General features: G+C 37.3%; 2 protein-coding genes across 2 annotated transcripts; one reads left to right on the top strand and one right to left on the bottom strand.

Moving 5' to 3' along the window:
* Positions 1-751: 751 nt before the first annotated feature.
* On the bottom strand, positions 752-6656 carry hscb (HscB mitochondrial iron-sulfur cluster cochaperone). The gene is made up of 6 exons (XM_017412281.3): positions 6229-6656; positions 6025-6121; positions 3671-3760; positions 3385-3529; positions 1211-1258; positions 752-1064 (listed from the first exon to the last, which is right to left on the bottom strand). The coding sequence occupies exons 1-6, from the start codon at positions 6597-6599 to the stop codon at positions 970-972; spliced, it is 846 nt and encodes a 281-aa protein (XP_017267770.1). The 5' UTR covers positions 6600-6656; the 3' UTR covers positions 752-969.
* A 61-nt stretch (positions 6657-6717) lies between these two features.
* Positions 6718-16938, top strand: lrrc8ab (leucine rich repeat containing 8 VRAC subunit Ab). Its single transcript, XM_017412102.3, has 4 exons — positions 6718-6853; positions 7440-7651; positions 10544-12665; positions 12768-16938. The coding sequence occupies exons 3-4, from the start codon at positions 10551-10553 to the stop codon at positions 13041-13043; spliced, it is 2391 nt and encodes a 796-aa protein (XP_017267591.1). The 5' UTR covers positions 6718-6853; positions 7440-7651; positions 10544-10550; the 3' UTR covers positions 13044-16938.
* The last annotated feature ends 207 nt before the right edge of the window (positions 16939-17145 follow it).

Below are 17145 nucleotides of genomic sequence, written 5' to 3'. Positions count from 1 at the left end.
GGAACCATAGAATATTGTTTAGGGCATGACATCTCTCCAATACCATTCCTCACATCTGTGATCTAACAGTTAACTCTCTCCTGTCAGGTTAAGTAACTCCTTTCATATTTCAAGATATTTTCCCTCTATACGCTTGAATCAAAAGCCTCAATATGATCCAAGCTTCAATTTGAAAGTAATTAAATATGCCCATTTCTCTCAGCGGTGTTGAAAATAATTAGATATCAAAATAGGTAAGTGGATGAATTTACATTTTGTTGCTTTTGTCAGGGAGCTGCAGGCATTAACGTACAGGATAAATGTTCTTCAGTTTATGAGTTTTTAACTGCAGAGATCACAGATGTTTGGTTCATCACGTAATCTTCATTCAGTGGGGTTCTCCTGATTATCATAGCATTAATGCTACATATGAAGCCACCATTAATAATTCAGTACCTTGTCTACCTCAATTAAGGACCTCCCTCTGGTCTGGTCTCATATCCTGTTTGTACAAGGCTCCTCTGCAGGATGATTGTTGAGGTGCTATGTCTCCACCTAAAGGTAACCCGAGGAACTAAGCAGGAGCCCTGTGTGTGTCCCACATGACAAAACGCTGAACTGATAGGCAGGATAATCATATAAACACTCTGAGCAGCATTTAAATCAGAGCCAATTATGCATCTCTGTCTTGTTTGATGACACTTTAGGTATAAGAGAATATGATTAGGCTCATGATTTAGGGATATTTAAAAGAAATAATGTATGCATCCAATTATAGTCGTACATTTATACAGTTTTTCATTTAAAAAATTACAATTTTGAGAACAAATAGCCATTAATTAGGCTGTATGTAATACACTACAAGTAAAATTTTATTTTATGACTTGAACAGTAAAATGACAATCTCAGGAGTATTATAAAATATTTTGTACAACTCTTTACAAAGCTTCTTAAAAGGGTTACTTTTAAATATTGAAAGGATGGAAAAAATTACATGAACTCGGAGAGCTTCTCCTTCACTTTTTCTTCAATGTTTGCATAGTATTTCATTTTGGTGAGAAGTGTTCTGGCAGCATGAAGCTCTCCTGCAGGAAAAAAAAAGAGGATGAGTGCAACAGAAAGTTCAATCAATGACTCACTAAAGAATAGGTTCAGCATAGATTACAAAACAAACAAAAGGAGTGAGTGGGTGGAATACACAATGTTTCAGTGAGACATCTGATTATAATACCTTTATGAAGGGCAGCATCTATCTGCACTATCAAGTCTGCAAGTTTCCCTGCAGGGGAGAAGAAGACAAGAACCGATGCTGCGTGACTTAATAAGACCAGGCACATACAGTGTGTTGTGTGCTTTTAATTCCTGGAAACCAAACGACACGCTAGCTTCTTTGCTTCAGCTGAAATAACACACCGTGTTAGGGAAATCAAAGACAAATGGTTTGGTAACACAGCTTAAAATATGCAGCGTTGTAAACATGGCTGAAGCAAAATGTTTTGGTGCACAAAATGAAAACTGTCCCCACTTCATGGCCAGAGATTAACATGACAGGTATCTGACTTTTCTACAGTTTTATGACCCAATTTAGGTTGTAGATATTTTCATTATTTTCTTTCAGAAGTGCACTTTATTTATTGCATTATATTTTTTTTTTTTTTAATATTCTGTAATGATCTATCCGAGTAGTGATTGCTTTCAGAGGCAAACAAAAATGGCCCAAATCTTCATTAATACACAGAATCTATAGTTTGTTTGTGCAAGACATTAGGAAGCCAGTTAGACTCACTCTTTCTCATCAGGAAGATGGTGGTGATTAATCCGAAAATAACTGTATCATCAAATGGATACGAGGCCTCAAAGAGACTAACTTCTGTTTAACCTGCGGCTCCGCCCATCTTCCAAATAAGGTCATTTCTGGTTTTCAAAATGGTCAACATGGGAACATCCTCGTGCTGCACAGCCAGGTTTCAGAGTAACAGTAAACAGGATTTTTATTGTTGTGTGTTAGTTGTAGTATATTTTACTGCCTCCTTGGCCAGGTCTCATTTAAAAAGAGACTTTTAATCTTAATGAGACTTTTACCTGGTAAATAATATATACATATATATACACACCAGTTCAATGTCCAGTGAGTCACCTCCTGGCTGTTCTGTCCACTCATGGAGCATTGCTATTACATGGTACAGTACAGTGCAATATGTCTTAGCTATTTTTGATTTTTTTTATCTTAAATAATACCATATAACTGATGCTTTATTTGCTACAGCTCAGAAAAGGTTCCAAGCAAATCAAGCCAATGCTATATATGGTGATGTAACACATTAGACTAGCTGATTGGTCAGAGAAAATCATACACTGTGAGCATAAACATCTCTGCAAACATTTTGTTTATGAAATCATTTGAAGTAGAGGTAAGCTGATTATTGAGAGAATATTTGTTATTCTTTAAATACCATGCCTACTCACATGTAGCTAATTATCAGGCAGGAAAAAGTGATGCAGCATGACCACTGAAAAGATGAGCATGTTTATAAACCATAAGATGTGTATTTATCACCTGCTGCTGAACATGAAGGTGGACGACAAACACTGAAATGGCAATAACTGAACTAAAATTTGATGTGGTAGTATCTGAGAGTCATTAAGGACATACTGAATGTGACATCTCATAATAATAATTCATGACATTGCACATAACATTTTTTTCAAGGTTTGACCAGAACGGCTTTTATTTCCCAACATAAGATGATCTTAGTCTCAAACTGGCAAACTGAAAGGCGGCAGGCAATATGCATTCCTTCAAGGATTGCTCGGCCTTAATTTTTATATTTATTATTTGTTGACTGGAGCTGTCCCCAGTGAAGGTCGGTCCAAATCTAAAAGCCTACTGCACCCTCATTCAGTTCAATAATTACTCTGTCGACACTTCTTTTCATTTGACAAATGTATCTTTTAAACCAGTGCAATGGAATAAACACACACAGGGGAGTTGTGTGTTTATGTCACTGCAACCTTACACATGCAGTGATGGAAAACAGCTGATCCTACCGATGATGGAAGGGAAATGTCTGCCATGAAAAATGGAAAAGGGAAGAGGGAAGAGCCGTACCAAGTAGAATCATTTACACCAAGTAATTAAAAAACAGTATTTAGAACACATCTGCTTCATTCGTTTTGAACAGGTAAATGTGTCCAAACTGTGAACCAGTGCTGTAAATGGACATAGCCACGTATTTTGACTTAGTAAAATTAGGATGTTTTTGGTAAACAAAAAAGAAAAAAGAAAAATTGAAATAGTCAAATAGCTTATGAAAGCACAGTTACTTTCTCCCCTGTGGCACCTTTTGACAACCAGGTCAAATTGCTCAACTGTAATCTAAGTTTGGCAATATTGATTTAATTTACCTTTTGTGTCTTGGCCAATCCTATTGGCTTCTTCTGGAGTCTGTGCTTCAGCGAGGGCTTCATTGATCTCCATCAGCTCCAACAGAAAGTCTGGATCAGCTTCAGAGTCGGTGCCCTCATCCAGATGCATGCCCTCGAGCTCCAGCTGAAACATACGACAGAGCTCTCTGCTCTTTTCAATGAACTCTTGATTGTCATGTAGTAAAGAATAATTAATGATTTGTCATAACTTACAGTTATATGATAAACTATTCTTTCGAAGATGAGTAAGGGATTTTAAACTCACCATGTAGAGACCACGACTCAAAGGCTTGAGTAGAGTTTTGTATGCTTTGTTTACAAGAGCAGACTGGCTTTCTGAATACTCCAGTTCTTTCTGCAAAAGAAAGCAGATCCATGATCATTTATTGGAAAAAAAACAAATCAGGCTTTTAATGATTTATGAGCATATTATTTGTTTCTTTCAACAAACATTCACAGTGTCCATAGATAAACATTAAACTTTAAGAAGAGAGCTATTTTACACCTTGCCATCCTAATCTTAGCCTCTGTCGAACCCCAAATCCTTTGCAATCCTCACAATTAGGAGCACAACAGACAGCACCTTTAAAAAAAAAAAAAAGTGTAGCCATTTGGGACCGTTTAAAAGATTCAAGTGTGACTTTGACATGGCATGTGAAAAAAAGGAGGCGGGGAGGAAAATATCTTGGAAATGGTTGGCAGATCTGAGTGCATTCTGCAGCTATAAGGTCTGTCAGTTCTAGTGAAAATCAATAGTTTCACGCTCTGGCCCACGGGCTTATCGTGTGAAGCTATTTCTGTAGTAACAACCAGTATAGTAGGTGGCTGTCTTGTAACCTTGTATAAGTAATGAGTTTTCTATATATTATTAGGATCCCTAAGGCGGCAGGATGCCTAATTAATAAAAAATGACAAGAGTGGGTGATAAATAAAACAGAATCCAGATTCTACTGTATTGGACTGGTTGTGTTTGAGAATTTGGACTGTCCCTCCACATACTCTGCAGATTCTCAGTTAAACTTCTATGTTGTCGTGTGACAACATCCTGCAACATGTGTTTTTAAAGTACATGAACTATGACACAACTTGTTAAAGACCAAAAATGACACAGTTGGTCTGGTAAAGCCAAAATCCTTGCATTCATATGAACATTAAGCATTTCTGCAGACCAAAACACGATAACAGCACTCCCCCTGGAGTAGCAGTCTCTCCTAGCAGGATAACAATATGATAAGCAATAAAGAAAATCAAATGCAAATCAATCAACAGTGAAATGTGTTGTCATCTTCAATAACTTTCATTGGTAGGTATTCATTGCATATGAGCTTGTAAAAAGATTGCAACATTTTGGTGAGCGATCTCTTAGCCAATACACAAAATGCCATCTCTAAATCCTAAAATGATAAATTGGGGTTTATATTCTGCCACCCAAGTCTTAGCAAGAAATAAACACTTATGGATCTGTGTTTACTCAAGCGGCGCAATCAATAGTCCTATTATGGAAGAAAATTCAGTGGCCACAAGTGAGCCAAGAGATTAAAGCAAATATATCCCTTATCTGTTATAAAGGTATAATAGTTTAGGGGATTAATGTGCTCAAACTTGCAAGGTTTACTCTAAATATAGCCCAAAAACGGGAATCATTTCAGTCTACTTCTAATAAGTCAAAGTCACACCAACAAAACGAAAGAAAAGTGATGTTTGCTCAACTCGAGTACTTGCATTAGACATGCACTGAAAGGAATGATGATGGGAAAGATTATTTTTGATCTAAAAATGTAAAATCTAAAAGTGTGGTTCTGTGTTGTAGACAGCGTCAAACTGAGCCCCCTCCACATTACGTCCATTTGCAGTTAGACACGTTTGCAGACAAAACCTTTCCTATCCATGGCCACTGAAACTGCATAATGCTCACAAATAAACACAAATTATTTTCTAAAATAGTATTGTCTATGCCAAGTATATTTTTCTCACTTAATCAAACAGACTCAAGTCAAATTGTGAATCCCATTTTAAAGTACTTTCATTGAAAAATCTAAACCATTTTCCACTCCATAAATTATTCAAGTGAACCATCTATTTATACCACAGATCTACTCTGGGAGTAGTTATAATTAGGATATTATGTAAAAAGAAAAGTAGAAAACACACAGGTGTAGGATGCTTTTTTTTTAGCTTTTGAGTTGTTGGTTTTAATATAATGACTATAGTTTGCTTAGCAGCACTTTTCCTGCAAATTCCTATTTTTCCAACCCACTAGCCAAGAAATATATATATATATGGCATGGCCCAGGTTGGAAAAATCACAAATTCAGTGGATGGAACCAAGATTACAGCTGAGTCAGCACAAAGAGTAACATACCTATTAGGAGCCAAAATTTTGCCAGTACTAAAAAAAATGTCTATTTTAGTTTGCCCTGGTTTATTCACTGAGCAAAAAAAATCACTATGATCTGTGTTTAGATAAAAGAAAAATGCAGACTCAAGAAAACTTAGTCACAACAGGTTGGGACCAATTTTCTGTGCCACAGTGCAGCTAATAGACAGGAAAGTCTCCTCTGACTCATGAGCCATTTCACTCAGCTGATCTCCTTCTCTCTTACATCATCCCCTGCCTACCACAGATTTCTGGCTGAAGTTGTCAGGATGAAGAGACCGCTGAAGCTGCAAGTATCTTGTCTGCAGTTTTTGAGTGTCCAGAGTGAATGTGTAGTCACTGCAAAAAGGACACACAGGGTGAAATGAAATATTCTGCTCTGACACTGACTTAAGTTGATATATATAGATATAAAGTATGGATATTAGAAGTAATAAGACACTAACCAGTCCATGATCTTGAAGTAAGATGTCCTTTCCTCGGGGGGTTGGATTGTTTGGCATGAATTGCAGAAGAATGGAGGCGTTTCGACAAGAAGTTGTTTACATTTCCAGCAGTTCAGTTTAACTTCCGTTGTGCTGCAGCTCCTCAGGGAAAAGACTGCATTATTGCAGTAAAATAGCCCTCGTTCTTTCCCCAGTCCTCTGAAGTTTATATTACCGTGCCAAGTGCCCTTCTTCTTGTGGCAGCAGGTTGACACACAGCTTGAGTTTCCTGTTGGAGCATTTGGAACAGGCAGTCGGTTCCTCAGCAGCCGGGGTGGGTTTAGTCCTGCCCGATTTAAGCACGCAATCCGCAGTGAGGGGACTGAAAACATGTCTGAAGATACAGCTCTCTATGCACAGATGCGATGACAATAATTGGATAGAATAGTATTCATCAAAACAGTTCCTTCTTCTTCTACGGTTAGTTACACGCCACAGCGCCACCGCTCGGCTGGATGACGGAAATGACAACGATGTCTCGGAGGTGCTGGGGAAAACACATCAGCTTACTGACAGCAGAAAACACGTTTTTATCAGTAATTAGCATTAAAACCAGGCTCGAGTTGTATGCAGCGCACAGTTTGAAGTAAGTCGAGGATAGCAACTATTATTTTAATGCTAGCATGAAATGTGCCGGCGTCGCTGAAGTGCAGCGTTTGCTAAAGATGCAAACTTCCGACGGCGGCAGTCAACATGTAGCCGAGTTAGCTTCTTAGCTAGTGACTGAGTAGCGTTGTTTGCTAACGTGTTTTAACAGAAAAACATGCTTACGCCTCTGCTCTCTGCTAACAAGTGAGCTAACTTGCTTGTAAATTATTGTTTTTGTTAGATACCAGGGAGCTTCTCTTTTAAGACTAGCCGTTTTCAATAGCTTTCCAGAAATAAAGTCACTTAGCTGTAACTTTCTGTTTTGTATCCAAATCCCCCCCCCCAAAACATCCTGTAATTTCGTGATCATCGTGCAGATTTGATGGATAGTCGTCTAAATAATGTTGAATATGCATTTCTCTATGGCAAGACAGTTTTTGCAATTAAATTAATAACCCGTAAAGTTGATTGTGGTAAAACATTGAATTTGTCTGCAGGGCTTCACTGAGGAATGTTCTATACAGATAATATACATAACAGTAGGAACCGCATTCTCATCTCCCAAATGTCTTTTCTTCCTTTAGATCTCCCGTTAAACTGCACGACGATGAAAGAAGCAATGGTCCATGAAAAGTGTTGGACACACAGAGGGTGGCTGGTCCACTGGAGACATCATCAAGCGCTGGAGCACAGATAACACCTCCAATCTCTGGCCGGTGATTTAGTTTCTGGGTGGACCTGGTGGTGCTGCCATCTCATCTATCTATCCAGACTGCTGCATTGGACATGTTGTTAGGTGTGTAAAACTTCCTCAGAACTGGAGCCAGAGTACATTTGTTTATTTGGCTGGAGATCAGACTAGGCGTCTCAACTTGACTTTACAGTTTCCTAAGAAAGTTGTGATAAATGTTAGTTCTTGATTTCTTGCTGTGTGTGTGCGTGTTTTGGGGACAGTGGGAGTGCAAAAGGTGACGGCAGAGTATTCCAGAGAGACAGTAGTTGGAGACAGAAGCATCCGTAAGGTAAACAGGATCTCCTCCTGAAGGTCGAGGGAGGTGCTTCTCAAGGCCCTCGCAGACAATACTCTGGTTATTATTAAAGGAAATGGCTAAGAATAGAGAGCAGGGGAGCAAGGTAGCTCCTCTGGCGCTTCAGTTGTTTGGGTAAAACTAGCCAAAACGGAACATCATCTTTAGAAGAGAGACTTCTTTAGCTTACATGTTAGGTGTGTCACAGTCGCATAAGGCAAAAGGTTGATTTGAAGGACTGTATCTGTCTCTCAGGGACAGCAGAGCCAGTGGACTAAATGTGGATCTTTCTTTACTGTTTATAAATGGCGTAGTTGTGCTTCACAGCTCAGTTTTGTAAGTAAAACCTTTTGTTCATTTAGGACTTTTTATTATCTTTAAACATAAGTCATGTTTTGACAGTAGAGGTTTTTTTTAGTTGACTATATTTTTTTGCCAGGATTTAAAGTGCATATAAAGTTTGCATTTTAGCTGATTTATTCTAGTTAGGAGGGGAATAAAAGTTTTATGATAGACTGTGTAAACTTATTTCACAAATTTGGTATTAGTCATGATATAATCACTCCAAACTTTTGTAAGATCGTTGACATATGGATTAATAGAAAACATCACCTGGAAAAAAAAGCAAAGCTGATATTTATTAATTCAGAAATACCTGTTTGTTCAGTATTCCTTGTTTATTCTTGCTTTAAGCAGGCCTTGCTTATCAATTCACAATATCCACTTTGGTCTAAAGTAAAAAGTAATAGACGCTTCTTTATTGCTTAACATTTTCTTTAATTTCAAACATTGTATCTGTGCATTCCCAAACCCTTGTCTTTATTACTAATATAATCATAAAACCTTTGCTGACAATTACCTGTCCTGTAAATAATTGTGATAAACTTAGATTTATATTATTTTTAGCTCATTTTAAAACTATAAGCATCATTGTAATTTATTTTAACAGAAAGGCTTGAAGGTAAGAACCCATTACCTGACATTGAACACTTGAGTATAAGAATAATAATTTCATTTTTATTTGCAATCAAGGGTCATAAATGAAAATTGCACCCTGAAAAAGGGGCATTAGTAAGATGTTGCTTGGGTCTGTTTGTACAAATACATTTGTGCGGTTTGTTTTTATTTGGCTTGAATTCACAGTCCTGCAGTATTAAGGTTAGCGTTCACATCCATTATATTGTATCAATGAAGGCTCATTAAAATACAATCAGAAGGTTACCGCCTTGAGAGAAACATTTGTTGGCACTAATTCTCCACTCAGATACTATTAAACCATAACAGGTGGAGGAGATGCTTCAAGAAAATGTTGTTGAAAGAGTCCCAGTGTGACCTCAAAATGTGCAAAACAAGATGGAATTACAACACAACACAATTTTTAATAATTCACATTTTTATACAGTGAACACTAATGACTTGCATGGTAATATGAAAGAATTAGGGTTTATTCAAATAATCAGGCAATCATTTAATGATCATGAGGAACAGAATGATGGATCTGCTTAATATCTGGTATCAGCATCAGTACAACAAGGTAAATTATCACAATAAAGTAGCAAGTGTTCTTTGAAAGTATTGCCTTTTGTGTTGGTTTTAGACGCTATCAGCATTGAAATTGGATTCAGGTAAACTTCCTTTTTTTGCTCAGTTCTGTCAGCCATTTTCTACAAAACCTTTCAGGAAACTAAAGGTTCATGTTAGAGTAATGTTGCAGTCGGGAAACTAAACATAACACCTCTCATCATTTTTTTTCTGCTCATTATCTCATAAACAAGACTCTGGAATCTGTGGGTTATTTACTTGCAGGGAAACTGGAAAAAAAATGGATTTTTGGAGTTTCGGATCTGCTAGATGGTCAAGATTTAAACTATCCGGTTTTGATCACTAGCTGATTGATTGGTGCATCCATTAGTAGTGAACAAACTAATTTGGTTATACAATTAATGTTTATTTTTCATTTTCCCATTGTGGCAACAGTTTTGCTGTATATTGTGTTTTCGTGTTCATGGTTAAGTAGAAAACTGGTGACAGTTTAGTCTTTGTAGCAGTGGGACCAACCCCTGTGTATTAGTACCAGCAGTACTATTACACAGAGACACTACAGGGTATTAATATTGAAAGCTCCTTTAAGTATGAAATATGTCTGTTTTTGTTAGCAAGTAATATTTCTTTTTCATAACTAAACAAAATTATTTCTCTTAATTTGTTTATTATTTAATAATTAGCTTAACTTTGTATTCTTTCTTTTTCTCTTTTTAATGGGGACAACCCATTAATTCTTCAACTAAATATATTAGGATCAATTAGACCCAAACATATTGACATTTATATTTTGTTATTAGCTGGTTTGCTATTTGCCCATGACATTTTTAAATACCAAGTCCCGTATGATATTTATTTGAATACAAGATTAATTGTTTAACAGTATTTAAATAAATAAAAAGCTAGCCTATTAGATCAATTAAAACATTTTTTTTTTCTTTGTCACTGTTTTTTTTTTTATCCTTTTTGCTAAATGTCCAATTAACAGTTTGGAATGATCAGATGTAGGGCTTTGTTTTATGGGAATCAGAAGAAATCATTTGTTTTAAACAGGTTTTGTTGTGTTTTAATACTACATAATTTCAATAATGTCTTCAACTCATTTGTTTCCTCCACAGATAAGTCATGATCCCTATCACTGAGCTGCGGTACTTTGTGGACACACAGCCAGCGTACCGCATCCTAAAACCATGGTGGGATGTGTTCACCGACTACATCTCCATTGTCATGTTAATGATTTCGGTGTTTGGTGGGACTCTCCAGATCACCCAGGACAAGATGATCTGCCTGCCATGCAAATGGGTCATCAATGGGACCTGCAAGAAGAATTTTAGTTCCAGCTCATCCATGCCATTGTTCTTGGAGCCTAAAGGGATCCAGTATGATCTAGACCGCCACCAGTACAACTACGTTGATGCAGTTTGCTATGAAAACAGACTGCACTGGTTTGCCAAGTATTTCCCCTACTTAGTATTACTTCATACCCTTATTTTTCTAGCTTGCAGCAACTTTTGGTTTAAGTTTCCTCGGACTAGTTCTAAACTAGAACACTTTGTATCCATCTTGCTGAAATGTTTTGACTCTCCATGGACAACCAGGGCTCTGTCAGAGACGGTGGTCGAAGAAAGTGATCCCAAACCAATGAAAATGAATGGCTCTATGGACCATCACAAGGCGTCTGTGATAAGTGAGGATGTCGAAGCAAGTGTTCCGATGCTTCAAAGGACAAAGACGCGCTTTGAGCAGGGCATTGTAGATAGAACAGAAACGGGTGTTTTGGACAAGAAGGAAGGAGAACAGGCAAAAGCGCTGTTTGAAAAAGTGAAGAAGTTCCGTATTCACGTGGAAGAAGGAGACATTGTATACAGATTGTACATCCGTCAGACAATTATCAAAGTGATCAAATTTATTTTCATCATCTGCTACACAGGGTATTATGTGCATGATATTAAATTCAGTGTGGACTGTTCTGTAAATATAGAGAGCTTGACTGGTTATAGCGTGTACCGTTGTGCTCATCCTCTTGCTACACTTTTTAAAATCTTAGCTTGTTTCTACATTAGTTTAGTGGTGGTCTATGGTTTGATCTGCATGTATACTCTCTGCTGGATGCTGCGGCGCTCCCTGAAGAAATACTCCTTTGAATCCATTCGAGAAGAGAGCAGCTACAGTGACATACCTGATGTGAAGAATGACTTTGCATTCATGTTGCACATGATTGATCAGTATGACCCTCTTTACTCTAAACGCTTTGCTGTGTTCTTGTCAGAAGTTAGTGAAAATAAGCTGAGGCAGCTCAACCTCAACAATGAGTGGACACTTGATAAGCTCAGGCAACGGATAACCAAGAATTCTCAGGAGAAGTTGGAGTTGCACCTGTTCATGCTGAGTGGCATTCCAGATACAGTGTTTGATCTGATGGAGTTGGAGGTTCTCAAGCTGGAGCTCATCCCAGATATTACCATCCCTCCAATCATCGCCCAGCTGATCAACCTGCGAGAGATGTGGCTTTATCACACCCCGGCCAAAATTGAAGCTCCAGCCTTGGCTTTTTTGCGTGAGAACTTGAAGTCTCTGCACATAAAGTTCACTGACATAAAGGAAATTCCTTTATGGATTTACAGTCTGAAGAGTCTTAGTGAGCTTCATCTAACAGGGAATCTCAGTGCTGAGAACAACCGTTACATCGTCATCGATGGGCTCCGAGAGCTCAAGAGGCTCAAAGTTCTTCGTCTGAAAAGTAATCTCACCAAGCTACCTCAAGTTGTGACTGATGTGGGCATGCACCTCCAGAAGCTTTCCATCAATAATGAAGGCACCAAGCTGATGGTGCTCAACAGCCTGAAGAAAATGGTAAACCTCACCGAACTAGAGCTTATTCGCTGTGATCTGGAACGAATACCACACTCAATCTTCAGTTTGCACAACCTGCAGGAGATTGATCTGAAGGACAACAACCTGAAGACCATTGAGGAGATAATCAGCTTCCAGCACCTTCATCGGCTCATCAGTCTGAAGCTCTGGTACAACCAGATTGCCTACATTCCTATTCAGATTGGCACCCTGATCAACCTAGAAAAGCTGTATCTAAACAGGAATAAGATTGAGAAGATGCCCAGCCAGTTATTTTATTGTCGCAAGCTGCGTGTTTTGGACTTGAGCCACAATAATCTGACCTATATACCAACAGATGTTGGCTTTCTCCAGAATTTACAATACCTGGCAGTGACAGCTAACAGGGTGAGTACTTCAATGTTAGATTTTCTTTGTCAGACATTAGTAGTGAAATTTAACAATTGCTTATTGCTTTTTCTTTCCTTTTTTTTCCATCTTAAAATGAAGATCGAGACGTTGCCAAATGAGCTGTTCCAGTGCAAGAAGCTTCGCACTTTGAACTTAGGCAACAATTGCCTTCAGTCTCTGCCGTCGCGTTTTGGAGAGCTGACTTCACTGACACAGCTCGAGCTAAGAGGAAACCGCCTGGAGTGTCTCCCTGTGGAGCTGGGAGAGTGCAGACAGCTAAAGAGATCTGGTCTTGTGGTGGAAGAGGACCTGTTCAACACACTGCCCAGTGAGGCTAAGGAACAGTTGTGGAAAGCTGACAAAGAACAGACTTGAACAGGTCTGTGATTAAAGGAAAAATGTACCAAACAATTTGGTTTGGACACAGAAGAGAGAAGCCCGTGTTGTCCCTGAGAGATACAGAAGTAGGAAGTGTTCTTACGCCTAAGGACTGACAGTAAGATTGGGTATGAAAAATCAGTGCCAGTTTCACAGAACCTAAGTGCTGACTCTGGCAGCTGCTGATTATATTTTTACCATTTTAAAGAAGAAAAATCAGGCCAGTGCCATTGTGATCAGAATCATTTGTTTACATCATAAGCTTCGCTTTTGTAGTGCAGTTGGTAAAGTATGAAAAGCTAAGTGAAAATACTACAAGCGGACTGGTTTTAAATAAAAGAGAAATCAAGCCTTCTGTCTGGTCAAAGATAAACACATTATTTAAATAACCAGTTTTGTCTAGATCATTTAAAGGAACAAGTAAACAAAGTTAAACTGCCAATTATTATGTTTTGTTGTAAATTGTTGACCATAGCCTTCAAATACCTTTAAATCTATAGTGTTATACAAACACAAACACAGTGTTAACTTACAGTTGATTTTAAGGAAGTTCGCAGATCTTGAGGTTCCTGTGTTTTTTCTACGTTGGCATCGCAAAGTTGAGGGAAAAAAAGGCTACTGAGTTTACAAATGCATGTGCTGTGGAGATGAAGTTGTGTTGCGTTTTGGCAGCATTACAACTTGTGGAATTAGAATGTGTGATCCTTACTTGGAGGCAGAGTTTGGCAGAGAAGATAGGTTGACGACCTCATTCTGAGGCAAGTTGTGCGTTTGACCTAAAGTTTGAGAAACAGCAATATTTCTACAGGATGCTACCTTTTGGACAAATACATAAAGGAAACATTTCATCAGGATATTCAACCCTGAAAAAGATGAAAACATTTTTTATTAAAGTAAACTATATTTGATCTTAGATTGGAACCTCTAAATATTTCAGAATTAATTTGAAACAAATTTTAGATTTTTCTAAGAACACTAGATGAGTTTCTTTGGGCCAGCATGGCAGCGCAGTGGTGATTCTGTCACCTCACAGCAAGAAGGTTGTCGGTTTGCCTCCCAACCTTTCTGTGTGGACTTCTCCCCATGCATTCGTTGGTTTCTTCCCACAGACCAAAAAGATGTGTTTTCAGTTAATTGGCAGCTAAATTGTTCCTAGGTGTGAGTGAGAGCATAAATTGTTTTCTGTCTCATTTGTCTCTATGTGTCCATGTGATGGACTTGTGACCTGTCCAAGGTGTCCCCCAACTCTCACAGTGACTGCTGGAGATGGGAACCAGATCCCCCACAACCTGGAAAGGAAAAGCGGGAAACAAAAATGGATAGATGGATGAGATCCATTGAATTTTCTAACTATAGTATAAAGATGAGGAAATAATTTGTACGCTTGCGTGACTTAGAGTTGCTGTCATCAACTGTTTTTTCCTCAAATCTGTTTTATAAGCTCCCAGTCTCGAGCATGTCCTTTAAAATAATACAATATAGTGTTTCAATCGTGGTATTTTATTCTCCTTTGCTAATTTAGCAAAAGTTCATGATTACTGCAGGTGCTTTTCTGGAAGTGAAATTACAGCCAGTTTATGTCTAAAATATTTAAAGTTCTACAGATCAAACTTGGTTAAGTGGAATAAGTATGTCATTTTAAGATAACTGTTTTATCTGTTTTACAAATTGCCCAATTATGGTAATTTGAGAAATTGTGCATTTGAAATTTTGAAATCCTGCTTGTCACAAAGAAAGATTCCTTTGAATGAAAGTGAAAAAAACAAAAAAAAAAAAAACTGTGGCCTTAACTGTCACGTTTTGTCTTTGTTACGGATTGCTTGTGTTGTTGAGTCATCTGCAGTGATGGACCTTTTTTGACTTTTTGACATCTCTGATGCAGTTTTTGCCTAATCTGTTGAAGATTGCTCTTCCCCAGATGGAGATGGGAGAATAGGAAAGGCTCACTGTTTATTTCACCTCCGATGTTTGACTCATCACTTTCTGTCAACATTTCATCAGTGAACATACCTGATACCAGTTATTCTTTTACCCAAGTAAAACATTTCATATTTCAAAGGCGTGTTTTGAGCATATTTGTTTTTTTGGGTGGGTTTTTGGTATCTTCCCTGTGTGACACTGTGTTCATTCTGTTTTACATAAGCTATGAATATTTAACTTACTGCTGACAAAAACAAAAAATTGGCAAAGTGTTTGTTGGCCAAAGATACTCAGACTTATTCTTTATTAACCAGGTTTTAATTGTGTGTGTATATGTGTGTTCGTGTGTGTTTTAGTACTTCAAAGTTGCTTTGTCTTGCCATTGGAAAGGAGTCAAATACTTTTGTTCCTCTGAATGAAGTGGAAATTAGAAAGTAACATATTTCATTCTCTACAAAGGATTTAAGAGGTAGGATAAATTTTGAGTGAAAATTTGGCCTAAATTCTCACAGATTCTCATTTTATGTTGATAGTTTTCTACTTAGTGTGGTCATTTCAAAGTGTTTGCAGTTTGTGCATGAAGGCAACTTTTATGAACTTTGGTTTTGACACGGTGAGGAAAATAATCCTCACATTGTGTATTTTTAGCAAAGTTATTTTGTTTACTCATAAAAACATTGAGTTTTTTAGTAGGTCCAAGTGTAAACACATGGGCAGTAGCAATGTATAGTATTGTAACCTGACTGAAACTTATAGAAATTCATGAAGCATCTTTTTTAGGAGCATGTTTTCCTATGCCATACTGTGCAATATTGCCTTCAATTAAACTACATGAAGGCTCGTAGTGTTATTGTTTTTTAAATGTGCATTAACATTCCTTTTGTCACAAGGATTTTTACTACCAGCAAAATAAGAATTTCAAGAAAAGTAGATTTATATAGATTTCTTGGTCCTGGAGAATGCTTTTGCACTACAGCACCTTTCCCTCTATTTACATTGTGCAAAGGTCTGCATTTTATGTATACAAAATGTATTTTGTATGTTGTTGTTTTTTTTTATTTTGTTCTGGCATTTGAACACTACCAGCTATAAGTTTAAAGTGGCATTCTATTACCATTGACGTGTTTCTATTTTTAAAATAAAATCCTTTTTTAATCCTTTTACACAACTCAGCATGTTAGCAATAGGCGTCTTAAACGTAGACAATCAGCATTTCTAAATTAGGCATCAGAAAGATCGGATTTAAAGTTTTCTGTGAGTAAAAGTTGTTGTTTAGGTTGTTAGTGAAATTATATCTGTATGTAGGCCAGGTTTTCTCTTACAATGTTGAATGTGCCCACTGATTTTTTTTCTTTTAGTATTTAACTTTTATTTCAAAGCTATAAGTATTATAGTACCACTAAACCTCTCAGGAAACCAGCTAGTGTCCATCTTTTTTTTTCCTTTTTATGGTTGCCTATGTTTTTTTAAAATTATTATTATTATATACGGTTTCTGTATTAATTTAAACCACTGTAATGACATTTTGTGTATATTTCTATACTATTCTATACTGCTGGTTTGAAACAAATGTGCTTGTGTTTTTACAGAGAAACCACTTGGTATGATGTTACTTCTGCTTTCATTGGTCATTATGTAATAATTAAACCATCATGTTTGTGTTATTTTGAGTCACACAGGTTAAGTGTGCATACAGTATGTTTGCATGATGATAGTTTCTCACCACTCATTTTCATGTTTGATATTTTAAATCAGTTCTGGGTACAAAACCATTATTAGTGTTCTCCAACCAATTCACAAGGATAGACATTTGGTTTTGTGCAGTGTTTTTGGACAAAAGTGAAGTAAAAGTAAAAGCAATACTACTGACATGAACCATGCAACAATGTTTGTGTATTCTGTTGGAACTAGCTTTTCATTTTGTATTGTGCATCATCCTCTAGGAACAATAAAATTGACTTGGTTGGTTGAATTTGCTTTTATTGTGTTAACAAACTCTGCTCATCTGCTGAGATAGATACTTCATTCATCCCCTAAGGGGAAATTCAGAATTTCCATCAGCATCCAAAAGCATGATTAAAAGGGAATGCATATATAATAAAAGAGTGGCATGAAAGAGGTATTAACTCTGATTTTTGTAATGTTTCCTTAATGAATAAGACTTTCACCTTTTTTATCA

The sequence above is a fragment of the Kryptolebias marmoratus genome, linkage group LG1, assembly GCF_001649575.2.
Source record: "Kryptolebias marmoratus isolate JLee-2015 linkage group LG1, ASM164957v2, whole genome shotgun sequence".
In the NCBI taxonomy this organism is placed as follows: Eukaryota; Metazoa; Chordata; class Actinopteri; order Cyprinodontiformes; family Rivulidae; genus Kryptolebias; species Kryptolebias marmoratus.
Note: the sequence above shows the minus strand (reverse complement) of the source record. Positions and strands in the feature narration are given on the sequence as shown.

Coding starts and splice junctions, on each gene's coding strand:
- hscb (XM_017412281.3), bottom strand. CDS start 6,599: ATGTTTTCAGTCCCCTCACTGCGGATTGCGTGCTTAAATCGGGCAGGA. Junction 6,122..6,228: donor TACTTCAAGATCATGGACTG/GTTAGTGTCTTA, acceptor TCCTTTTTGCAG/TGACTACACATTCACTCTGG. Junction 3,761..6,024: donor ACTTCAGCCAGAAATCTGTG/GTAGGCAGGGGA, acceptor TTTCTTTTGCAG/AAAGAACTGGAGTATTCAGA.
- lrrc8ab (XM_017412102.3), top strand. CDS start 10,551: ATGATCCCTATCACTGAGCTGCGGTACTTTGTGGACACACAGCCAGCG. Junction 12,666..12,767: donor TGGCAGTGACAGCTAACAGG/GTGAGTACTTCA, acceptor CTTAAAATGAAG/ATCGAGACGTTGCCAAATGA.